The following is an 18,932-nucleotide window of genomic DNA, read 5'->3' on the forward strand; positions in this document are numbered from 1 at the left end:
AGTGAGAGAGGTGTGGTCTATTCCTGAGCTCACACTGTCCAAGCATCTGAAGATGATGAAGAATATATGGGACTTCAGGGAGTTGGAGGAGAGTCTCTGTATTAGCCTGTGTGAGGTCAGAAGGCAGAAACCACACCAGTTACATTAACAAAGGGAATTTAATATAAAAGTGATAACCATTATATTCATTTTCTATTGCTGTTATAACAAATTACCACAAATTTATCGGCTTAAAACAACACAAATGTATTATCTTTCAGTTCTGCAAGTTAAAAATCTGACACTGGTCTCTATGGCCAAAAATCAAGGTGCTGGCAGGCCTGTGTTCCTTTCTGGAGGCCCTCGGGGAGAATCTGTTTCTTTGCCTTTTCTGGCTTCCAGAAGTTTCCCCCACCCACCCCACCCCATTCTTTGGCTCATGGCCTCCCTCCCTTCATCTTCAATGCTGGCAACCTTGTGGGTATCTGACAATTCTTTTGTAGTCACATCTCTCTCCAATTCTCTTCCTTTGTCTTTCTCTTCTACTTTTAAGGACCCTTGTGATTACATTGGTCCCACCCAGATAATCCAGGATAATCTCCCATCTCAGGGTCCTTAATTTAAGCACATCTGCAAGTCCCTTTTGCCATGTAAGGTAGCATAGTTACAGGTTCTGGGATTAGGACGTGGATATGTTTGAAGAGCCATTATTCTACCTACCACGCCCAGCAAGTGAAGAATTGAAAAGGCAAGAAGAGAATTCTAAAATATCACGGAGGTAACAATTACAGAAAGCAGCTTCTTATCCCTAGGGTGGGGGGAACAAATGGAAGGAGTTGGAAATATTAAAACTTAGAAACTTGAAATATGGGCCCCATGGCAGGCACCCAGAACTCAGAGAAAGGGGTGCCTCTCAGCTGGTGCTGGTGTCTTTATGGGGACTTAACGAGCTGGTTCTGAGCCAAGCACCCTCTGGATACCTAGAGTGAGACAGGAGAGGAAGTGGCACCAACTCTAGGTAAAACCCAAAGGAGAAAAGAAGTCCCCCAAGCGGCTCCAGTCACCCTGAGGGGTAGCCCCTATTCCCTGCCCCTGCACCCCCTTAGCTCCCAGCACGGAGATAACATGATCTATAGGCAGCTGCAGTCCCTGGGTGGCACAATCGTTTAAGTGCTCAACTACTAGCCAAAAGGTTGGCAGTTCAGACCCACCCAAAAGCATCTCAGAAGATAGGCCTGGTGATCTGCTTCTGAAAGGTCACAGACTTGAAAACTCCATGGAGCACAGTTCTGCTCTGTGAAGCATACATCACGTCTCCATGACTTGCAATCAACTTGTCTTAGCTATCTAGTGCTGCTATAACAGAAATATTAAAAGTGAGTGTCTTTAGCAAACAGAAATTTATTTTCTCACAGTTTAGGAGGCTGAATTCAGAGCACTGGCTCTAGGGGAAGTCTTCTCTTTCTGTCGGCTCTGGAGGAAGGTCCTGGTCTCTTCAGCTTCTGCTCCCTGGTTCCTTAGAGATCTCCATGTGTCTTGGCATCTATCTTACCTCATCTCTTTCTTCTTGCATTTTACTACAAGCAGCAAGGAGGAACCAAGCAGCCCCTTTAAGATTCTGCTTAGAAATCTCATAAGCCAGATATCCAAGTTACAAGGTCTACCTTCCACCAAATATTTGAACATAATTCAGACAAGTTCTTTACCAGTGCATAAAAAGCATTGCCCTTCCTCCATTGTCCAATCACATGCTCATCATTTCTTTTAAAGTCTCACCAGAAGCACATTTAACATCCACATTTGTTGCTGGCACCATAGGTATTCTCAAGATGATAGAGACTTTCTCTATAGCTGTCCTCACTTCCTTCTGATCCCTCAACAGAACTGCCTTTGACGTCCATAATTCTACCAAAAGTCTCTTCGAGGCAATTTAAGCTTTTACTACTTGGCACTGTCTTAGTTATCTAGTGCTGCTATAACAGAAATTCCACAAATGGATGACTTTAACAAACAGAAATTTACTTTCTCACAGTCTAGGAGGCTAGAAGTCCAAATTCAGGGTACCAGCTCCAAGGGAAGTCTCTCTCTGCGTCAGCTCTGGGGGAAGATCCTTGTCATCAATCTTCCCCTGGCCTAGGAGTCTCTCAGTGCAGGGGCCCTGGGACAAAAGGATATGCTTTGCTTTCAGCTCTTCTTTCTTGCCAGTAGGACGTCCCTCCTCTCTGCTCACTTCTCTCTTTTATATCTCAAAAGTGATTGACTTAAGATACAACCTAGTCCTGTAGATTGTGTTCTGCCTCATTAACATAACTACCTCTAATCCTGCCTCATTAACATCATAGAGGTTAGGATTTACAACACATAGGTTATTATATCAGATCACAAAATGGAGGATGACCACACAATACTGGGAATCATGGCCTAGCCAAGTTGACACACATTCTGGGGGACACAATTCAATCCATAACAGGCACCTTAAAACTCTTCTAGCCTCTGCCTATTACCCAACTCCAAAACCACTTCCACATGTTAGGTAGCTGTTACAGTAGCACCCCACTCCTGGTACCAGATGTCTTAGGCTGGGTTCTCTAAAGGAGCAAAACCAGTGAAGTTGTGGAGGCTGGCAAGTCCCAAACCCATGGGTCAGATGTCAGGCTGGAGGTTTCTCCTGACTCACTTGGTTGCAGGGACTGACGAACCCAAAATCAGCAGGTCAGATGGCAGGCTGCTGGCTCATGTCCCAAGAACCGGAGGTCCAAGGATGATGAGTCGGATGCAGGAGCCAGAAAGGGCAAGCTTTGCCAGAATACTATATATATTGAATGTAGGTCACATCCCCAAAGAAACACCCCTTTCAACTGATTGGCTGCTCACATCAGATCACAAAATGGAGGATGATTACATAATATCTGCCAAACCACTGAGAATCATGGCCTAGCCAAGTTGACACATAACCTTAACCATCACATGACTCCATGGCAACCAGCAACTACAGGCAGCTGCTATTGTAATCTCTCAAGTGCGCGTGTTAAACAACTTGGGCTGTGTCCTTTAAACAAACAAAAACGACGAAATTTAATTGATGGGATTTGAGCGAAATTCACAATGGAAAAAAGAAGTTTAAAGTAGTCTTGTGAGTTGCAGCTACTGGTCAATTCAATGTTCTGTTGTAACGATGTAGAATCGGTGCTGATGTGTTCCATGCTCGTCCCATAAGTGCCCGTAAAGCGTCAAAGGAGAGTCCGCTGGTCAGGGCACGGCCACACATAACAAAGTTCTAGTGGGAAAAATTCCCCTACTGTGTACCACCTCTAGTTCAGTCAGAATTTAGTGTGAGTGCCTCTCCCCTCTGACGTCCAGAGTTTTCACTCTACAGATGATGTCTTGTTGGTTGGCAAGTCAGGACCTAAGTCTCAGCAGTCTGACTGTGGTGTTATCAAACTTCTGCCAGTAGGGATGATGATGTTGTTGTTGGGTGCTGTCTAGTCAATTTTTGACTCATAGCAACCCCATGTGACAGAGTATAACTGCCCCATAGGGTTTCTCTACGCTGTAATCTTTACAGAAGCAGATCGCCAGGTCTTTCTCCCTAGGAGCCCCTGGGTGGGTTCAAATTATCAACCTTTCAGTTAGCAGTGGAGCACTTAACCATTGTGCCACCAAGGCTCCTTTAGGGACAGTGATATTGTCATTGTGTGCAACTGAGTCGATTCCAACTCATAGCAACTTTATAGGACAGAGTAGACTTCCCATAGGGTTTCCTAGGCTGAATTTTTTACGGGAGCCAATCGCCCAGTGTTTCTCCTGCGGACACCAACCTTTCGGTTAGCAGCTGAGCACTTAACTGTTGATAGTTAACCCATTGCTAAGCACAGAAAAAGTTGGCCGTCATTAGCCATTGTTGTTGTGCGCTGTTCACTCGATCCCTACTCATAGCAACCCTATAGGACAGAGTAGAACTACCCCATAGCGTTTCCCAGGCTGAAATCTTGACCGGAGCAGATCACCAGGTCTTTTCTCTCGTGGAACAGCTGGTGGATTCAAACCTACAACCTTCTGGTTAGCAGCCAAGTGCCTAACCACTGTGCCACCAAAAATGGTGATAGATCCCGACAAAACCCCAGGGCCTGCTTGCCAAGGAGTTTCTTAGAAATTTGCAGGCTCGTTCCATCTGGGAGTCAAGAAAACTGTGGTCTGTTACAAGATAGAGGACTCTGTGGTTCTGATGCAAAAGCCATCCGTGCACGCCAGGGTTGTGACTATCTGTCTTACAGTAAAGGACACACTGCACAGGCCTTTGTCCCACCTCCTCCTGCATCGGACGTTTGACTCCCCTCGCAGGGCTAATGGTGCCGCCTCACCACGGTTAAGTCTTTTTTAGGTTATCAGGGTGCTGTTTCAGTCTGGCAGCCGACTCTGGCCCCACTGCAGCCCCTGAAACTAATCTGTTTGTGTTTTATTTGATGGACATTCCACACACCTACGTGGTTGTAACGGATACTGCTGAATGTATCATAGACATGTTTTAAGGATGAGTAACACTTAAAATACCTGACGGGAAGGTAGGTTCCCAACGGGAAATGTCACGATTAGAACGGCAGCAGTAGGACAAGCACACGTCTGGGAGCCCACCAGGCTCCCCCAGCCCAGCCATGTGGTAGCAGTAACAAAGGACAGCACCCGAGGACGGGGTGGCAGGAAGAGATCAGCACACTGGTTAGAGAGCTGGCACAGGCAGGGGGGCTGAAAGAAAGCACCCAGCCAATTGTCCTCTCAGACCAATTGGGCCTGAAGAGCCTTTTTAAGTTACAAGTGTCAGTGGCTGAAAATTATACAAGACTGGTGCCCCCTGGTGGCGCAGGGTTAAGCACTCAGCAGCTAACTGAATGGTCAGCGGTTGGAACCCACCAGCCTCTCTACAGGAGAAAGATGTAGCAGTCTACTTCTGTAAAGATTACAGCCTTGGAAACCCTATGCGGCAGCTCTACTCTGTCCTGTAAGGTTGCTGCTATGAGTCGGAATCAACTCAATGGGCAGCGGCTTTGGTTTTGGTTATTTTGTTTTGGTGCTCACGGCCGAAGGATGTTGACACTCGGCACAGGCGCCCCCTGGTGTTTGGATACGGCAACTGCCTGACAACAATGCTCAGCTGAGCGGCAATGACGGGCTTGTGATCAAGCGTTGGTGGACACCGAGAGACTAACCTCCCTTCTTTGGTGTTGTTACTCCTTGACGTACTATTTTGAGATGGGCCTGGGGCAAAAGCACCAATAAAGTGGGTATTTCCCAGCAAGCATCTATCATGAAATGAAAATGATACACGCAACAAAGTTGTACAGCCCACTGCTGAGGCCACCTCACCTAGATCCCTGCTCAAGGAACATTTGCTTCACTCAGCCAGCATTGTTAAGGGTCTCTGCAGCAGTCCCATGTCACCTCTGATTGTTCCTTAGCGTGCCCACTCCCTGGGGCAGCAGTGGGCAAGGGTCCAAAAGAGGTTTACGGTCCACTCCCTGCCTCTAACTTCCCAGGGTCTAAGGTGTTCTTTCCCCACTAGCGGAACTGCTGTCCCTCAAGGGCCACATAATCAGTATGACCCAGGCCATGCACTGGCTCCCAGCACCCTCAGGAGTAATCTGAGTAAACAGAGGCTCGGTCAGCAGCTCCCACTTTGGATTAGCCATGGGCTCAAAGTATCCCAGTCCCAGCCTCCTCTTCTCTGCCCGGCAAGCACAGGTCGTCAGCTGTCGCCATTTTGGGAGAGGAGAACCAGCCCTTCCCAACTAAAGAGGGCTGGGACCACTTACATCATGTTCCAGACCCTGTCCTGCATAGGAACAGGGCCTGACACCCGGGGGCCCCTGGTGAATGCTAGTTGATGGAGGGAGGCAGTCCCTGCAGTGGGCTTCATGGCGCCATCCCCGCGCCCTTGTCCTTTTCAGGAGGACTCCATCTCCATCAACCACAACTGGGTCAACAGCTATAACCTGGCCACCAGGCAGCATTTCCTGCACCTGGAGATGAGTGGGTGGAGAGACACAATGTCAGACTGGCATCAGCACTGCCAGGCATGGACGGGGTCCTGGATTGGGAGGACCAAGCCTGAGCCCCTAGCACCCAGGTGAGGTCAGTCTGGGCCCTGGAGATAGGTGGAGAGGTGTCCTTCTCTTCCTTCTACTCCCGAGGTTTGGCTGTCATCTTCCTCTCTGCTCCCAGCCTAAGTCTGGCCAGGCGTCCAGTTTCCCTGCAAGCACTCTGTCTGTCCCGGTCACTCCTGAAGGGCTTGTTGACACAGATGCTGCCCCGGCCAGTCTTCAGTGGTGACCTTCACGTGGGTTCAGGATCCTTCACAGTCCAGCCTTTCTCATATCAACCTGTGCTTCCATGCTCTTCTCATGCTGTGTACTGCACACCTGGCCAGGCTGAGGGCATGGAGCAGTGGGCATGGCAAGTGGAGGCGTGCAGTCACCCACGTGCCAATGGGCGGCTCACTGAGCATGTGCACCAGAAATGGGCCCCCAAGACAGAATGTGGTAGGGCCGGGGAAGGGGCCCTGGGAAAGTGCTGTGGAGCAGAGGGTGCTCCTTCCTTAGGGGCTGGAGGGTTTACACACGATGGGTCTGTGAGGATGGACCAGCCCAGGACCCAGTGGGACAGGAGGAGGACATATCGGGTGGACAAGAGTCAGATGTGCAAGAGTTGGAGAGCGTGGGACACAGTCAATTAATTTGGCTGCTGAAGGGAAGCAGTGGGTATGGGGAAAGGAGGTATTGAGAGGTTGCATGCAGCCGGAAGGGGGTGCCCTGGTCACCAAGGCCAGGACTGCAGTTGTGGGGGGAGGCGGGTCACTTAAAGGCCAGGGCTGCGGGCAGTGATCGTAGTGGGCGGGGAAATCACCAGGGCCAGGCTCACAATCTGGGGGAAGAGGGAGGTAGGGCTACGTTTCTGGGACACGTCTGCTCATTGAGAGGCCTTTTAACCTCTTGGATGTCTGTGTCTCTCTCAGCCTCAAATCCTAACACTTGAGGGCAGGGCTGGTGTGTCCGGGTCCCTTCATAACCTGGACCTCTGCCCACCACCATCAGCAAGTAGCTTGGGGGCTAGAAATGAGCAGTGTCTCCCTGGCCTCTCAACTCTCTCTTGAGCATGAAGCTCTGTTTGGTATCACTTCCTTAAGATCTTCACTGAAAAAAGAACCCCCATCCTGGAGAATGAGAAGGGACTTGGAAAGGAGGAGGCTAAAGTGGGCCTCGAGCTGGGCCTCCACCAGACTGCTTCTGATGTCGGCCAGATGGCCAAGGTGCAGGAGTCCCTGACTGCCTGACTTCCAGAGAAGGGGACACCAGTGTGTTCTCTGTAGTCTTCCAGAGAGTGCTCCAGAGAGTGTGTTCTCTCTTCAGCCAATGAGTTCTTACAGGAGCTGGAAAAGGCCACTGCTTTAGCTGTGTCAGGAGCAGTGGGGTGTGGGTGGGCTCAGCCTGACTGCAGGTGAGCCAGCTCCACTAGCCTCAGGGCGGGGCAGTTGGTTATGTGGCTCCAGGTGTCCCCTTCCACAAACGAAGCACTGATCTCAGGTGTCAATTTCCTCAACCGTCTAATGTAGAAGACCTCTGCTCTGTGGGTTTTGTTGTCAGGGTCTGGTACAGCCTGGCTGCCACAGGAATCTCCTGGGATCCTTTAAAAACCCTGCAGCCCAAGGCTCTGTCCATAGGTTCCAGAGGGTGGGTGGGACAGGTCCTGGTGAACCTGACCTGCAGCGAGGGTTTGTTGTTCCCGAAGGAGTGGGTAGTGTCTGGGTCTCTGGACTGGGCTACGGCATTGCATGGACTTGGGGCTGCCTCCAAGGCTAGGGACAGATTGTTCTCACTTGTCAAGGGACAAGAACCAGCTGAGAGCCATTGGAAAGGATTAGCATTCTGGTGAGTTGCCACACACTTGGGTCAATGTGAATACCTGTGGCATCCTGGATATCCCCGCTCTTTATCAGTTCAAGCCCCTTCTGAGGATCTTCGTGGGGATGCCACATTCGATGCCCCCCTTGCTCTGGAGGCAGCAGCACCAGGAGGCATCTGGGTCTCTACCCTCTGCCTATGGGCTCACAACATCTCTGTGGCGGTGGATGCTGCCTGAGGCTCCACTGGTCAGGAGTCAGCCTTGGCCTCAGGTAGCAGGAGTGGGCCCACCTGCAGCTTGTCCTCGGGGGTCCCTTCTGCAGCACCACTATGCCCCTGCAAGCCCACCCTCTCTCCATGCTCTGTCCCCTGAACCACTTCAGAACACAGGCACATTGCCTAATGCCACACCCCCTGTTGTGGCAGAAGGAGCTTCTGCAGGTCACCTAGCCCAGGCCTCTTGGTGTGGAGAGGAGAAACTGAGGTCCAGAAGGGATGAAGCTGCTCCATGACCCAGCTCCTGAGTCTCTCGACCCCAGACTAGGACCACTATTTCAATAAAGTCCACCCCTCCCAAAGCGTCTGAGTTCCCATTGGCCTTTGCCCTCACCACGCAGGGTCCCGAGCCAGAGACACTCACTGGTCCCGGGTGAGCTCGTGTGCACTGGCTGCCCCTCCTGCGCAGGCACACACAGGTCACAGGGCTTGCCAGCAGCAAGTCAAGCAAGGCAGTTTTATTCCCTTCTTACTCGCTCCAGCACCGCCGTTTACATCACGGATAGGTGGACAGCAATTCGGGGACCCCCATCCATCCCCTCAACTGCAGGTCACCCCACAGGTCAGGGTAGAGAGAGCTCTTCCTGCCGTGCAGCCCTGGGAGGCCAGCTCGGCCGAGAGGCAGGGTGAGAGGGAGGGTAGGAGGTCCCCAGGAGATCATTCATGGGAGACAGACCAGATCAACAGGGTGGTCCTGAGCAGCCTGGCGCTTTCTGACCAGGGGTGGAGAAACAGGGAACAAGACCAACAGTGACGTGAGAATTTCAGTTACAGCACAAAAGACTGAGGTCAGACTTCTGGAAGAACTCTAGAATTCAGCCAGATGGATAGAGAGTCTGAAAGTATAGATCGTCCAGTCTACCATTTAGCAGATGGTAGCTGAAGCCCTGAGAGGCTCAGTTACTTGGGAGCAAAGCCTGGGCTAGGAGAAGCCAAGGGCTCCTCGCTCCCAGCCTGTGAGCTGCTGCAGGGCAAGGGGGTCACTGGAAACTGGACTAGTGGCCTAGAGATCGGCAGGGTGAGAAGAAAAGCAAATCACCCTGGCCAGGCCCATCACCCCTCACCCACAGTCAGGGCATCCCCTCCAAGAGCTGCATCCAAGGGCCCGCCATGCCCTCTGCCCCCTGCCCCCTGGGCAGTGCAGGGCCCGGCCCAGCCATGCTTGCTCCCACAGGGAGTCCAGTGTGGCTCTTCTCAGCCCTGCAGTCTTGCCTGGAAGAGGCCGAGCTACCAGCGATCCCTGGAGCCCCAGCGGCTGGGCAAGCGGTACAGCCTCATGTCTTCCTTCTGGATATGCTCATAGCAGGACTGGTGGGAGAGAGGCTGGGTCAGTGGGCCTGACTACTCCCGACTAGGCGCACAGGCTCTGGGCCCAATACCTGGTGCACACTCGGCCTGCCCACCACCGCCTCCGGCCTGGACCAGCCATGTCTCCAACTCATCCCTCAGTCACTGTCTGCAAGGGAAGTGGGGCCTTCCCCCTCCTACTGTGCAGCCTCAGGATGCAGCCTGAGGACCTTGGGGTCCCGAGGGCCGATGCCCCTCCCTGGCTCACTGCAACAGGACAGGACCAGGGCACTTCCCATGGAGACACAAAGGAGCGGACGAGAGCACCTCCCCCCAACGACGGCATCTCTGCCTAGGCCCGCCACCTCCTTGGTCCCTCACCTCCAGGGCCGTGAGCAGGAAGTCGTACAGACCTCCCGTGCTCATAGGGTCCATCATGTCCCGAATCAGGTGGATCTCAGCTCCCAGATGCTGGATTCTGGGGAACATCCCCTCTCCAAGAGTTCAAGGGAGAGGGGGAGAAGAGGGCCCATCAGGGACAGGACGAGCAGCTGGGGATGGGTGGCTGGACCCTAGGTGTAGCCCACACACCTGAGGGGGCCTCCCTCTCTAGGCCTCAGCTTCCCCATCTGTCCCGTGAAAGGCTGTCTCCATACACCCATCAGAGACTCCCAAGCGTATGCTCGGTGAGGGGGGGAAGGGGGAAGGGCCCTTCTTGCAGCTCCACCTCCCACCCGGGCTCCCTCCTGTGGGGGCTCACCGGGCCCGGGACACCACGTAGATGAGCAGCGGCAGCAGGTCGTCCATGGGCAGCTTGTGCTCCCGGCCAAGCACCCGCGACACAGTGGCCTCAATTTCCCCATATGTCCTCTCCAGCACCTCCAGCTTCTCCCGCGGGTCCACCGTGGTGCTACAGAGGGGCAAGGCTCCGGTCAAGGCTCTTGGGTTCCGTCCCTGCTGGGGGCCCCCAACACTGCCACCTCCAGCCCCCGCCTCCTTGGATGTGGACTTACACGATCTTCTGCAGGCACTCAGTGGCTGACAGGAAGCACTTGTCCCTGACCAGGGAGTGTCTCTGTGTGGTGAGGGGAGCCAGGATGGATGGGGCTGTGTACCCCCAACTCTGTCACCTCTCCTTCCTGGGTCTCAGGCTGGCCCTGAGCCCCTTGCTACCCATCCCTTGCCCATCACTTAGCTCAGGCCCTGCCTGAGCTTCAGCACAACCCTGGCCCTGATGGCCAAGGGCCAGTCACAGCTCCAGCGTGGGCCTCAGTTTACCTAAGCATAAAATGGGGTAAGTGGTCTCCTGTAGGTTGGGAGGATCAAAATGGATAAAGAAGATAAAAATCCTATCAGCCAATGGTCACCAGGCACTGCCTGATTCTAAGTACCTACAACAGCAGTTCTTAAACTTGAGCGCATCAGAATTCCCTGGAATGCTTGCTGGGACAGATTCCTGGGCCCAGCCCCTGAGTTTCTGGAGCAGTCGGTCTGGGCTGGGCCCAGGAATCTGCTTTTCTAACAGGGTCGCAGATGATGTTAATGCTACACACTTTGAGAACCACTGCCTGGTGTACCGGCCCACTTCACCCTCCCCATAACCCAGTGAGGCAGTACAAATACTGCCTCTGTTTTACAGATGAGGAAACCGAGGCATGGCTATCAAGTAGCTTGCCCACCACTGCACAGCCAGGGAAGGCCTGCCAAGGGTGGACCCTGTGTCTGAGCCTGGTCACTGCGGGCCATCAACTGCCCTGACCCACACCGGGAGCCTGGAGCCTCCTACTTCACCTCTGCCCCCAGCCAGCTCCTCGGCGGCCTCTAGCCAGCAATCGTGAGGCAGGGCTCCTTGGAAGACCTGGGCCCTCTCTCAGTGCCCAGGGGCCTCCGGCCAGCTGGACCCCCAGCTCAGGGCTCAGCTCCCCCCTTCCTGGAGCAGGTAATGGGCCTACCCTCTCACCTGATTGGTTGTCAGTGTAAGGTCCTTGAGGGGCCACAGGTGCCTGAAATTAAGAGTGAGACGGGAGGCTTTGCTAGGATGAGGGCACAGGGTCTGACATCGGAGGGAAAATGCCCTGTGCCGCCATGGCCCCCAGCGGTGCTGGGAAGGACTGGGAAGGAGATGGGTCCACAATGGTACCCCCGAGCGCAGGTGGAGGGATTCCTGGAGGAGACAGCCCTCCCTCCGGGCCCTGAGACGCGAGACGGGGGGGCGGCACCCCAGGCCAGCAGCCCCAGCATGAGCAAAGTCACCGGTGAGCAGGCCAGAGAACAAGAGTGGAGTGGGCTGGACTCTGTTCCAGAGGGGATGGGGCGCCAGCAGAGTGGTGCCCAAGCAGGGACGCAGCCGTCACCACAACTTAGAAGCACTGCAGCGGCTGCAGCATGGCAGGGGCGTGGGGAGAGTGGAGCAGGAGGCCAGTGCCCGGGAGGCAGCACCCAGCGGCGGACTGGGGAGGGGAGAAGCTTGGGAAGCCGCTGGCAGCCAGGTCTCTGGCCTGGCAAATGGGCAAATGGAAAAGGAAACAGGGTTCTAGACGGTGGGTGGGGAGAACCATCACTGGGTGACAAGGGAGACTCACGTGGGAGGGATGTGGGAGGGGTATCACTCATGGTATCAACAGATCAGAAAGATGCTGGGTAAAAGGAGGCCCTGGGGTGCAGAGAACACCCACCTGACCTTTTCCAGGAATAGCCCTCAGTTTTGGAGGGAGGCCTCCCCTCCCCCAGTCTCAGTCCCAGAGCCCAGAGCTGGTTGGTGACTTGCCCCAGCCCTAGTGGTAGATATTGAGGCAGGCCTGGCCAATGCGAGCCACAGCCAGTTTTCAAGGGCAGACTCAAGCCCCATTTAGGGGCTCTGCTGGAGCTGTTGGAAAGGTGCCAGCTCCCTATGGGGGCAGCGGGGGTGGGGGGAAGCTAGTCCAGTGGGCAGGGTATAAATCTCCAGGGGCAAGTGCCATGTTTGTCACCACAAGGGGAAGCCAGAGAAAGACTCACGGAGAAAGAAAGTGCTTCCCTTTGTCATGTGTTTGAGCACCCACATTTAGCCACACATGCATATATAACTCCTAGAACTTTCCAGGTACGTGAACCTATTCACCTCACCCCTCATTTTTGCTGACGACATCTGAGTTGAATTTGAGATGCTCTGAGTTTGACTAACATGGGAAGGAGGTAGGGAGCTTACTTCTGCACATCCAGGAACTCCAGCAGCTTGGTGTCGGGGAACAGGCTCAGGTTGGTGATGCCCTGGCTGTAGAGACTGTCCTCCTTCTCATGAAGAAGCAGGTAGAGAGTGAAGAGCTCTGGGTAGAAGCTGGGCAGAATGAGAGGCAGCACCAGTCCATGTACCCACAGGGCCCTGAGTGAGAGAGACCGGGCCAGGGTGTTAGGGTCAGCAGGGTGCGGTGTGGAGGGTGGGGATCACTACATGGGGCCACCCCTCAAATAGCCCACAGAACCGCTACCCCCACAATAGACAGTGTCCCTGCCTCCCTAGAAGGCCCTTTCCAATGCCTGTTCTCATTCGTGCATTCGCTCATTCATTCAATGACTCATTCAGTTGCTGTTGGCCACCTCATTCTCTCACTTGACTTTCAGAACCAATATGGCAGGTGGGGCAGGATTTTGATACCCATTTGAGTGGAAACAAAACTAGGGTTCCCCATGGACAGGTGACTTGCAGCAAAGCTCTCAGTAGCCATTCCAAGCTAGCTCTGGCCCCTAGTTTACCATGCTTCCTAGGACTCCAGAGGGAAGTTCTCCCTAATGTCTAACCCCATCCTCCAAGGCCCCTGCAAAACAGTGACAGAAAGGCCTCTCTGACCAGGAGCATCTCTGGGCCTGGAACCTGAAGGCACATTTTAGAATCTGGTCTCCAGGGACTGGGAGAGGTGGGGGGCAGATGTAATGGCCCACCTAACTCCTGATCTCTCTGTGTGACCTCAGGCACATCCCTGCCAGGCCTCAGTTTCCCCATCTGCGTGCAGGGTGCCTAGGGCAGCTACTCACTCTCCATGCACATGAGAGATGAGGCTGGGATGATGCATTTAGAGCAAAGATGAGCTCTGAACTCTGTGGCAGTGCTCCCTCCCCAGTTGCTCATGTGGCAGGGGTCATGGGTCCATGACAATGCAGTCCATGAACTATGTTGGCCAATAGCAAGAACTTCCCCAATGCTCCCCCCAGAAACACCCCTTTCCCCCAAGCTGCAAGGCCTCCCTGGAACTGATCCGGGCTGCACCAGGGGAGGGAACCCCGTGAGGGCCTGGGCCGGTCACCTGGTTTCTGCATCCTCCTCCTCCTCCAGGGCCTGACCCTTTCGCTGTAAGGCAACCTGCAGCAGACCCCTGCAAGGTAAGGAGAGAAGGGTGGTGTGGCTGCCACGTCCCACAGAACTGGGGGGTCCATCCTGTCAGTCACCAAAGGCCAGGCCAGGTGGACTCGGCTGCTCAGAACCATGGAACATGGGGTATGCAGAGTCCAGCCTCAAACCACAGCAGTTAGAAGGTTGGAACTACAGGGTGTCAGCATGGAATCCCAGCAACAGGAGCTGTGGCATCCAGGGGTCCTATCTGTAATATGGTTGATGGGGTCACAGCTCAGCCCAGGGCTGGAGATGGGGTCTGAGTCCTGGTCAGGGCTCAGCCTGCAGTGGGGACAGAGTTCCTAGGACTCTGGGTGAGGCCTGCAGTTGGGCCCTGGGTATCATCTCCCCGCCCTTTAATCCTTTTGCTCACCTGCCCCACACTGACCAACCCTCTGGTTCTTTGTGGCTCTAGGCAGAGGTGACACTTAGAAAGGGGAGACCCCTGCCCCCCCCAGGTCACAAGGTGGCAGCTGTCCCATGTTCACCAGGCTCACTTGTAGGCAGCCCAGAGTTCCTGGGCGTGCTGCTTCACCTCCTCCTGGGCCAAGTCCTGCAAGTGCTTGTTGGCCCCAACACCCGTGTACGTGGCCTGAAAGGTCAGCATCAGTGTGCGGAGCAGCTTTCCCAGGGGGTGCAGCGAGTTGCTCAGAGCCTGGCCAGGGGGTAGGCAGTGAGGGGACGCTCAGCGCCAGGGGGTGGAGCACAGCATGCCCAGACAAAACTGCCCCCATTTCATAGCTGAGAACACGGAGGCCCATCTCCTCTGGTCAGCATCCTGCTGTGAGAAACAGGGGCCCCTCCCCTGCAGGTGGCAGTGAGAGTGGGCTCACCCATGGGCTGCTCACCCCGCCCCTGCCCCGGGGCCCTCACCTTCCTGAGGTATGGCTGAAGGGCCTTGGGGTCCCGGTGCCGCAATAGCTCCTCCAAGATGTCTTCAATACTGCTCTTGCTGTCCTTAGGGTGGGTCCTGGGCACCACACACATGTCCCTCACTCATGTCTGGGCTCAGGCCATCCCCCTCCAGAAATTCTTTCTCCCGGCCCCTCTGGCCCACAGTGACCCCGACAGCGACCCTCTGGAAGTCCCCATGTGTCCAGGCCTCACCTCTGGCAGCACAGGTACTCCTGAGACTTGCGCAACTCCCTGGAGCTCTGGGTGTGGAAGCCCAGCAGGGCCTCCTGCAGGTCCCCGGGGCAGCTGGCGCGCACAAAGTCCCGGAAAGGGCCGTAGACGCCCTGCCAACGGCTCTCCACAGGGAAGGCGCCCAGGCCCAGCTGCCTGTGACAGAGATGGAGCTGAGGTGGCCAGGACCCTGTCCAGGCCCTTGGAGGAGCAGCAGTACTGGCCTGGCCCAGAGTCAGAGACAAGGAAGGGTGATGGATTGAGGGATGCAGATGGGGTTGACCTCAAAAGCTCCAGGAGGAGAAAGGAGAGGCAGAGAGGGACAGAGAATCTACACAGAGATGGAGAAGAAAAACAGGGACACACAGAGCCCTGGAAAGAGAGAGACGCAAAGGCAGGCAGACCTGGAGAGCAGAAGCCGAAGTCCAGACAGTGGAGTCTAAGGCTGGGATTCCTCTGCCTGAAGCCCCTGCCCCACGCTCCCACCACACCCAGTTCCTTCCAGAGCTTGATCGGCCCAGCCACCAGGCCCAGGGATCTGGCTGTGTTGGTAGGGGGGACCTCACACTACCCAATGGAGTGGGGACCTCCTCTGTCACACTCACAGGTTATCCTGCACCTGCACCCACCACCCGGGGCTGAATCATGCCCCCAGGGTTTGACATCCACTCCCAGCTACTGTCTTCAGGGTGGAAAAGCACAAGGGATCAACATCTGAAATGCTGCCTACTGGTGGAGCCCTGGTGGCTCAGAGGTTAAGAGCTCAGCTGCTAACCAAGGTTGGCAGTTCAAATCCACCAGCCGCTCCTTGGAAACACTACGGGGCAGTTCTACTCTGTACTATAGTGTCGCTATGAGTCAGAATCGACTTGACAGCTATGGGTTTGGTTTGGTTTGGTGGAATCAATGACTGGGATGACGCCCCGTGAGAACCTGAAACCCACACAGATACCCTCCTCCATGCATACCAAGTCTTCCTTAATACACATGGCAAGTCACCACTTCAACTACAGTTCTCCAAGGAAGAACTCTGTCCCCATGGGAAAAGAAGTCTGCCCCCTTTCAAATCCTGGATGACAGTGATAGTAATGTCACTTAGCAAGTTTCCTTCTTCACCCTGGCTGCCAGGGAACTCAGAGCCAAGCTTACACTCAGTTATAACTCTATTGGGTCTATCTGCATCTCTCTTTCTTTTAAGCTCAACTAGCACTTTTATTTTCTATTTTATTGTTATTTGTTCCTTTTGTAGAGTGCCTTGACCCTTCCTAGAAAAAAGCAGAGTCTAAGCAAAGTATTGGCTCAGTAGTTAAGCGCTGGGGTGCTAACTGAAAGGTTGGCAGTTCAAACCCACCAGCCACTCCACAGGAGAAAGATATGGTAGGCTGCTTCCATAAAGATTTACAGCCTTGGAAACCCTATGGGGAAGTTCTACTCTGTCCTACAGGGTCACTATGAGTCGGAATCCACTCAACAGCAATGGGTTTGGTTGGTGGTTTTTACGCAAAGTCTGACAAATAGTATTTTTCTCAAGTTGCGTGGCATGGGAGTTATCTCCACACAGCCCTTGATTCCAAGAGTCAGTCTCTGATAGTTCAGCTGTGTGCCCTGGGCTCTCTGAACCCACTAACGTGCTGAAAGGAGTCTCAGAGCAGAGCCTGATGAGGTCTCTCATGAGACCTGCCCGAGTCCTTTGGGGTGGAAACCCAGACACATGCCCAGACAGGCTCCGGGATGCAGGGGCCAGATGGGCCAGGTTCTCACCGCTTACGGATGCTGCTTGGGTCCGGTGGGAGGGCAGCTGTGTCCAGCACGCCCTGTATCTGCAGTCCTCTCCCTGCCCCATTGCTGAAGGAGCCCTCCAGGGTGAAGCCATTGGGGAAAGTGACCTTGCCCTGGAAGCCGGGACAAGGAAGCAGGAATGCTTGTCTGTCCACCTGTGTGTCTGTCCAGCTGCCCTTCCATCCAACCACAACAGGCCTCATGGCCCCACGTCCATCCTGGGTCATAATGGCTAGGGACTGATGGATGGGCTTCCCACCATTTACCCTATTTGCCCCACCCCAAGGGGCTCAGAGTCCTCCATCCCCACAGGAGCCCTCAGTTGTGCCCACCGCCCAGGGCCTCATCTCTGAGGTGGAAGAGGGAGAGAGAAAGGGAGAAGACAAAGGGGAGGGGGCACATGGGTCAGAGTGGGAGGACCACCCTTGTGGGGCTAGGTGGTGGTGAGGGGTAAGTCCAGAAACAGGCAGAGGCCTGGGGAGGAAGGAGGCATCCTTGGCACTGGGGGAGGAATAATCCCTTGCTGCATGGGCTGTCCCATGCATAAGAGCCCTGGTCTCCACCCACCAGATGCCAGTCATGTCCCCGAGTCACTATGAAACCAAAACAGTCCCACAGAAGGGGCACAGCTGACTTCTGCTGGGTCAACTCAGGCAGGAACATGCTGGAAGGCAGTGACTCCAGGGACACCTGCCCAGGCACCAATTGAGGGTCTTCCAGACTAAGGGACCAATGTGGAGAACATAGCCAGGAGACCACTAGCACCCACCGGGCCCGGGGCAAGCCCACCCGTCTGCTCTTGGTTTGCTCTAGGGTCAAATGGCAACTCTGCAGGAGGAGCCATCACCTTACCACTTCCCCCTCACCCGGATGTGGGGGAGGTAAGAGAGGACGTCCCCTGCCTTCTCCACCCCCTGCCCACACCCTCAGCCTGGGTCCAACAGGGGAGATCACAGAGCCCAGAAGAGGGCTTGGCAGGGTGTGTAGCGGGGTCTCGGTGGCCCTCACCTTCCCCACGAGGTTCAGGTCCCTGGTAAAGGTGCCCTCATAGAGGGAGTCGTCTTCAGAGAGGAGGACCCCTGGGCCCTAGGGAAGGAATAGGAGGAGTGGTGGGTTAGGAAGGACCAGGAGACTGGAGGTGGGGAGGGAACAGCAGGAAAAGGGGAGGTGGGCATTGACTCACAAGCAGACGGGTCCTGAGCCCCATTGCACCTCCCAGGACTGCACCTAGGTAGGACACCAGGCCTTGGCCCACTGAGCACCAGCCCCATGAAACTCATCCCTGGGTGCCCCTAAACTATACCCTTGGCTCTGGCTCCTCACCCCTGTGGCCTCTCTCAGGGAGCCCTTGGGAGACCCTTCCTACCCACTGATGGTTCAGGAAATGCTGGGCTTCTCCTGAGACATCTTTGCTTCCCTGTCACTGATTCTAGGGATGGTAGAGCCGACCAGGCTCCCTCGTTGCATTAGCTGCCAGGAAGCTCAGAGCAAAATGGGATGCAATTTCTGTTTGACTCATTTCTGAGTCTATATCATGTGCCTATTCTTGCCTTTTCTTCCTCTTTCCTTGTAGCCTCCTTCAATCCTTTCCAGAACAAAGTGGGGCATAATACACACAAACAAGCCCTAGTAACAGTAACAGCCATTAGGCCAGAACCTTACTATGCACCGAGCAAGCACCTGGCGGGTGTGGGTGAGACAGAAGGTGGGTGCTGGTGCACCCAGGCTCAGGACACCAGAGGTTGAGTCTCGGCTCTGCTGCTCAGAAGCTATGTATTTGTCATTCAGACACTAGGGACATTGACGTCAACCTGCAGGACTACTGGGAGGATTACACAAGATCATACTGGGAGGCTTAGCCCCAAGCAAGGCATCAAGTTAGGGGCCTATAAATGGGTGACTTGGGCAAGAACATGCTGGAAGGCAGTGACCCCAGGGACACCTGCTCAGGCACTGATTAGAGGTGTTCCAAACTAGGGGACCAATGGAGGAAGCATAGCCAGGAGACCACCAGTACCGCTGGGCCTGTGGCAGTGTATCATTACACACGTTATTCTTACTACTTCATTGAGGCTTTATGATAAGTACTATTAACCTGAGTTACCAATGGGGAAACTGAGGCCAGGAGAGACAGGGACCTGGACAAGGCCAGATTTATGGACTGAATTGTGTCCTCCAAAAATATGTGTCAATCATCCAAACTCCCTGAGGGACTGAATTGCTGGGCG

General features: G+C 54.4%; 1 protein-coding gene across 1 annotated transcript in view; it reads right to left on the minus strand.

Annotated features, from left to right (window-relative positions):
- Positions 1-9,374: 9,374 nt before the first annotated feature.
- Positions 9,375-18,932, minus strand: part of ALS2CL (ALS2 C-terminal like) — a 21,144-nt gene continuing 11,586 nt past the window's right edge. The window contains exons 13-24 of the mRNA XM_004368711.1: positions 17,713-17,790; positions 16,687-16,817; positions 14,908-15,081; positions 14,674-14,770; positions 14,298-14,455; positions 13,715-13,783; positions 12,622-12,795; positions 11,395-11,437; positions 10,448-10,509; positions 10,195-10,344; positions 9,816-9,912; positions 9,375-9,455 (exon numbers count right to left, since the gene is read on the minus strand). Of these exons, the coding sequence (XP_004368768.1) occupies positions 9,375-9,455; positions 9,816-9,912; positions 10,195-10,344; positions 10,448-10,509; positions 11,395-11,437; positions 12,622-12,795; positions 13,715-13,783; positions 14,298-14,455; positions 14,674-14,770; positions 14,908-15,081; positions 16,687-16,817; positions 17,713-17,790 (1,314 nt within the window). The remainder of the gene's footprint in view (positions 9,456-9,815; positions 9,913-10,194; positions 10,345-10,447; positions 10,510-11,394; positions 11,438-12,621; positions 12,796-13,714; positions 13,784-14,297; positions 14,456-14,673; positions 14,771-14,907; positions 15,082-16,686; positions 16,818-17,712; positions 17,791-18,932) is intronic.

The sequence above is a fragment of the Trichechus manatus genome, unplaced genomic scaffold, assembly GCF_000243295.1.
Source record: "Trichechus manatus latirostris isolate Lorelei unplaced genomic scaffold, TriManLat1.0 scaffold00001, whole genome shotgun sequence".
NCBI classification, from domain to species: Eukaryota; Metazoa; Chordata; class Mammalia; order Sirenia; family Trichechidae; genus Trichechus; species Trichechus manatus.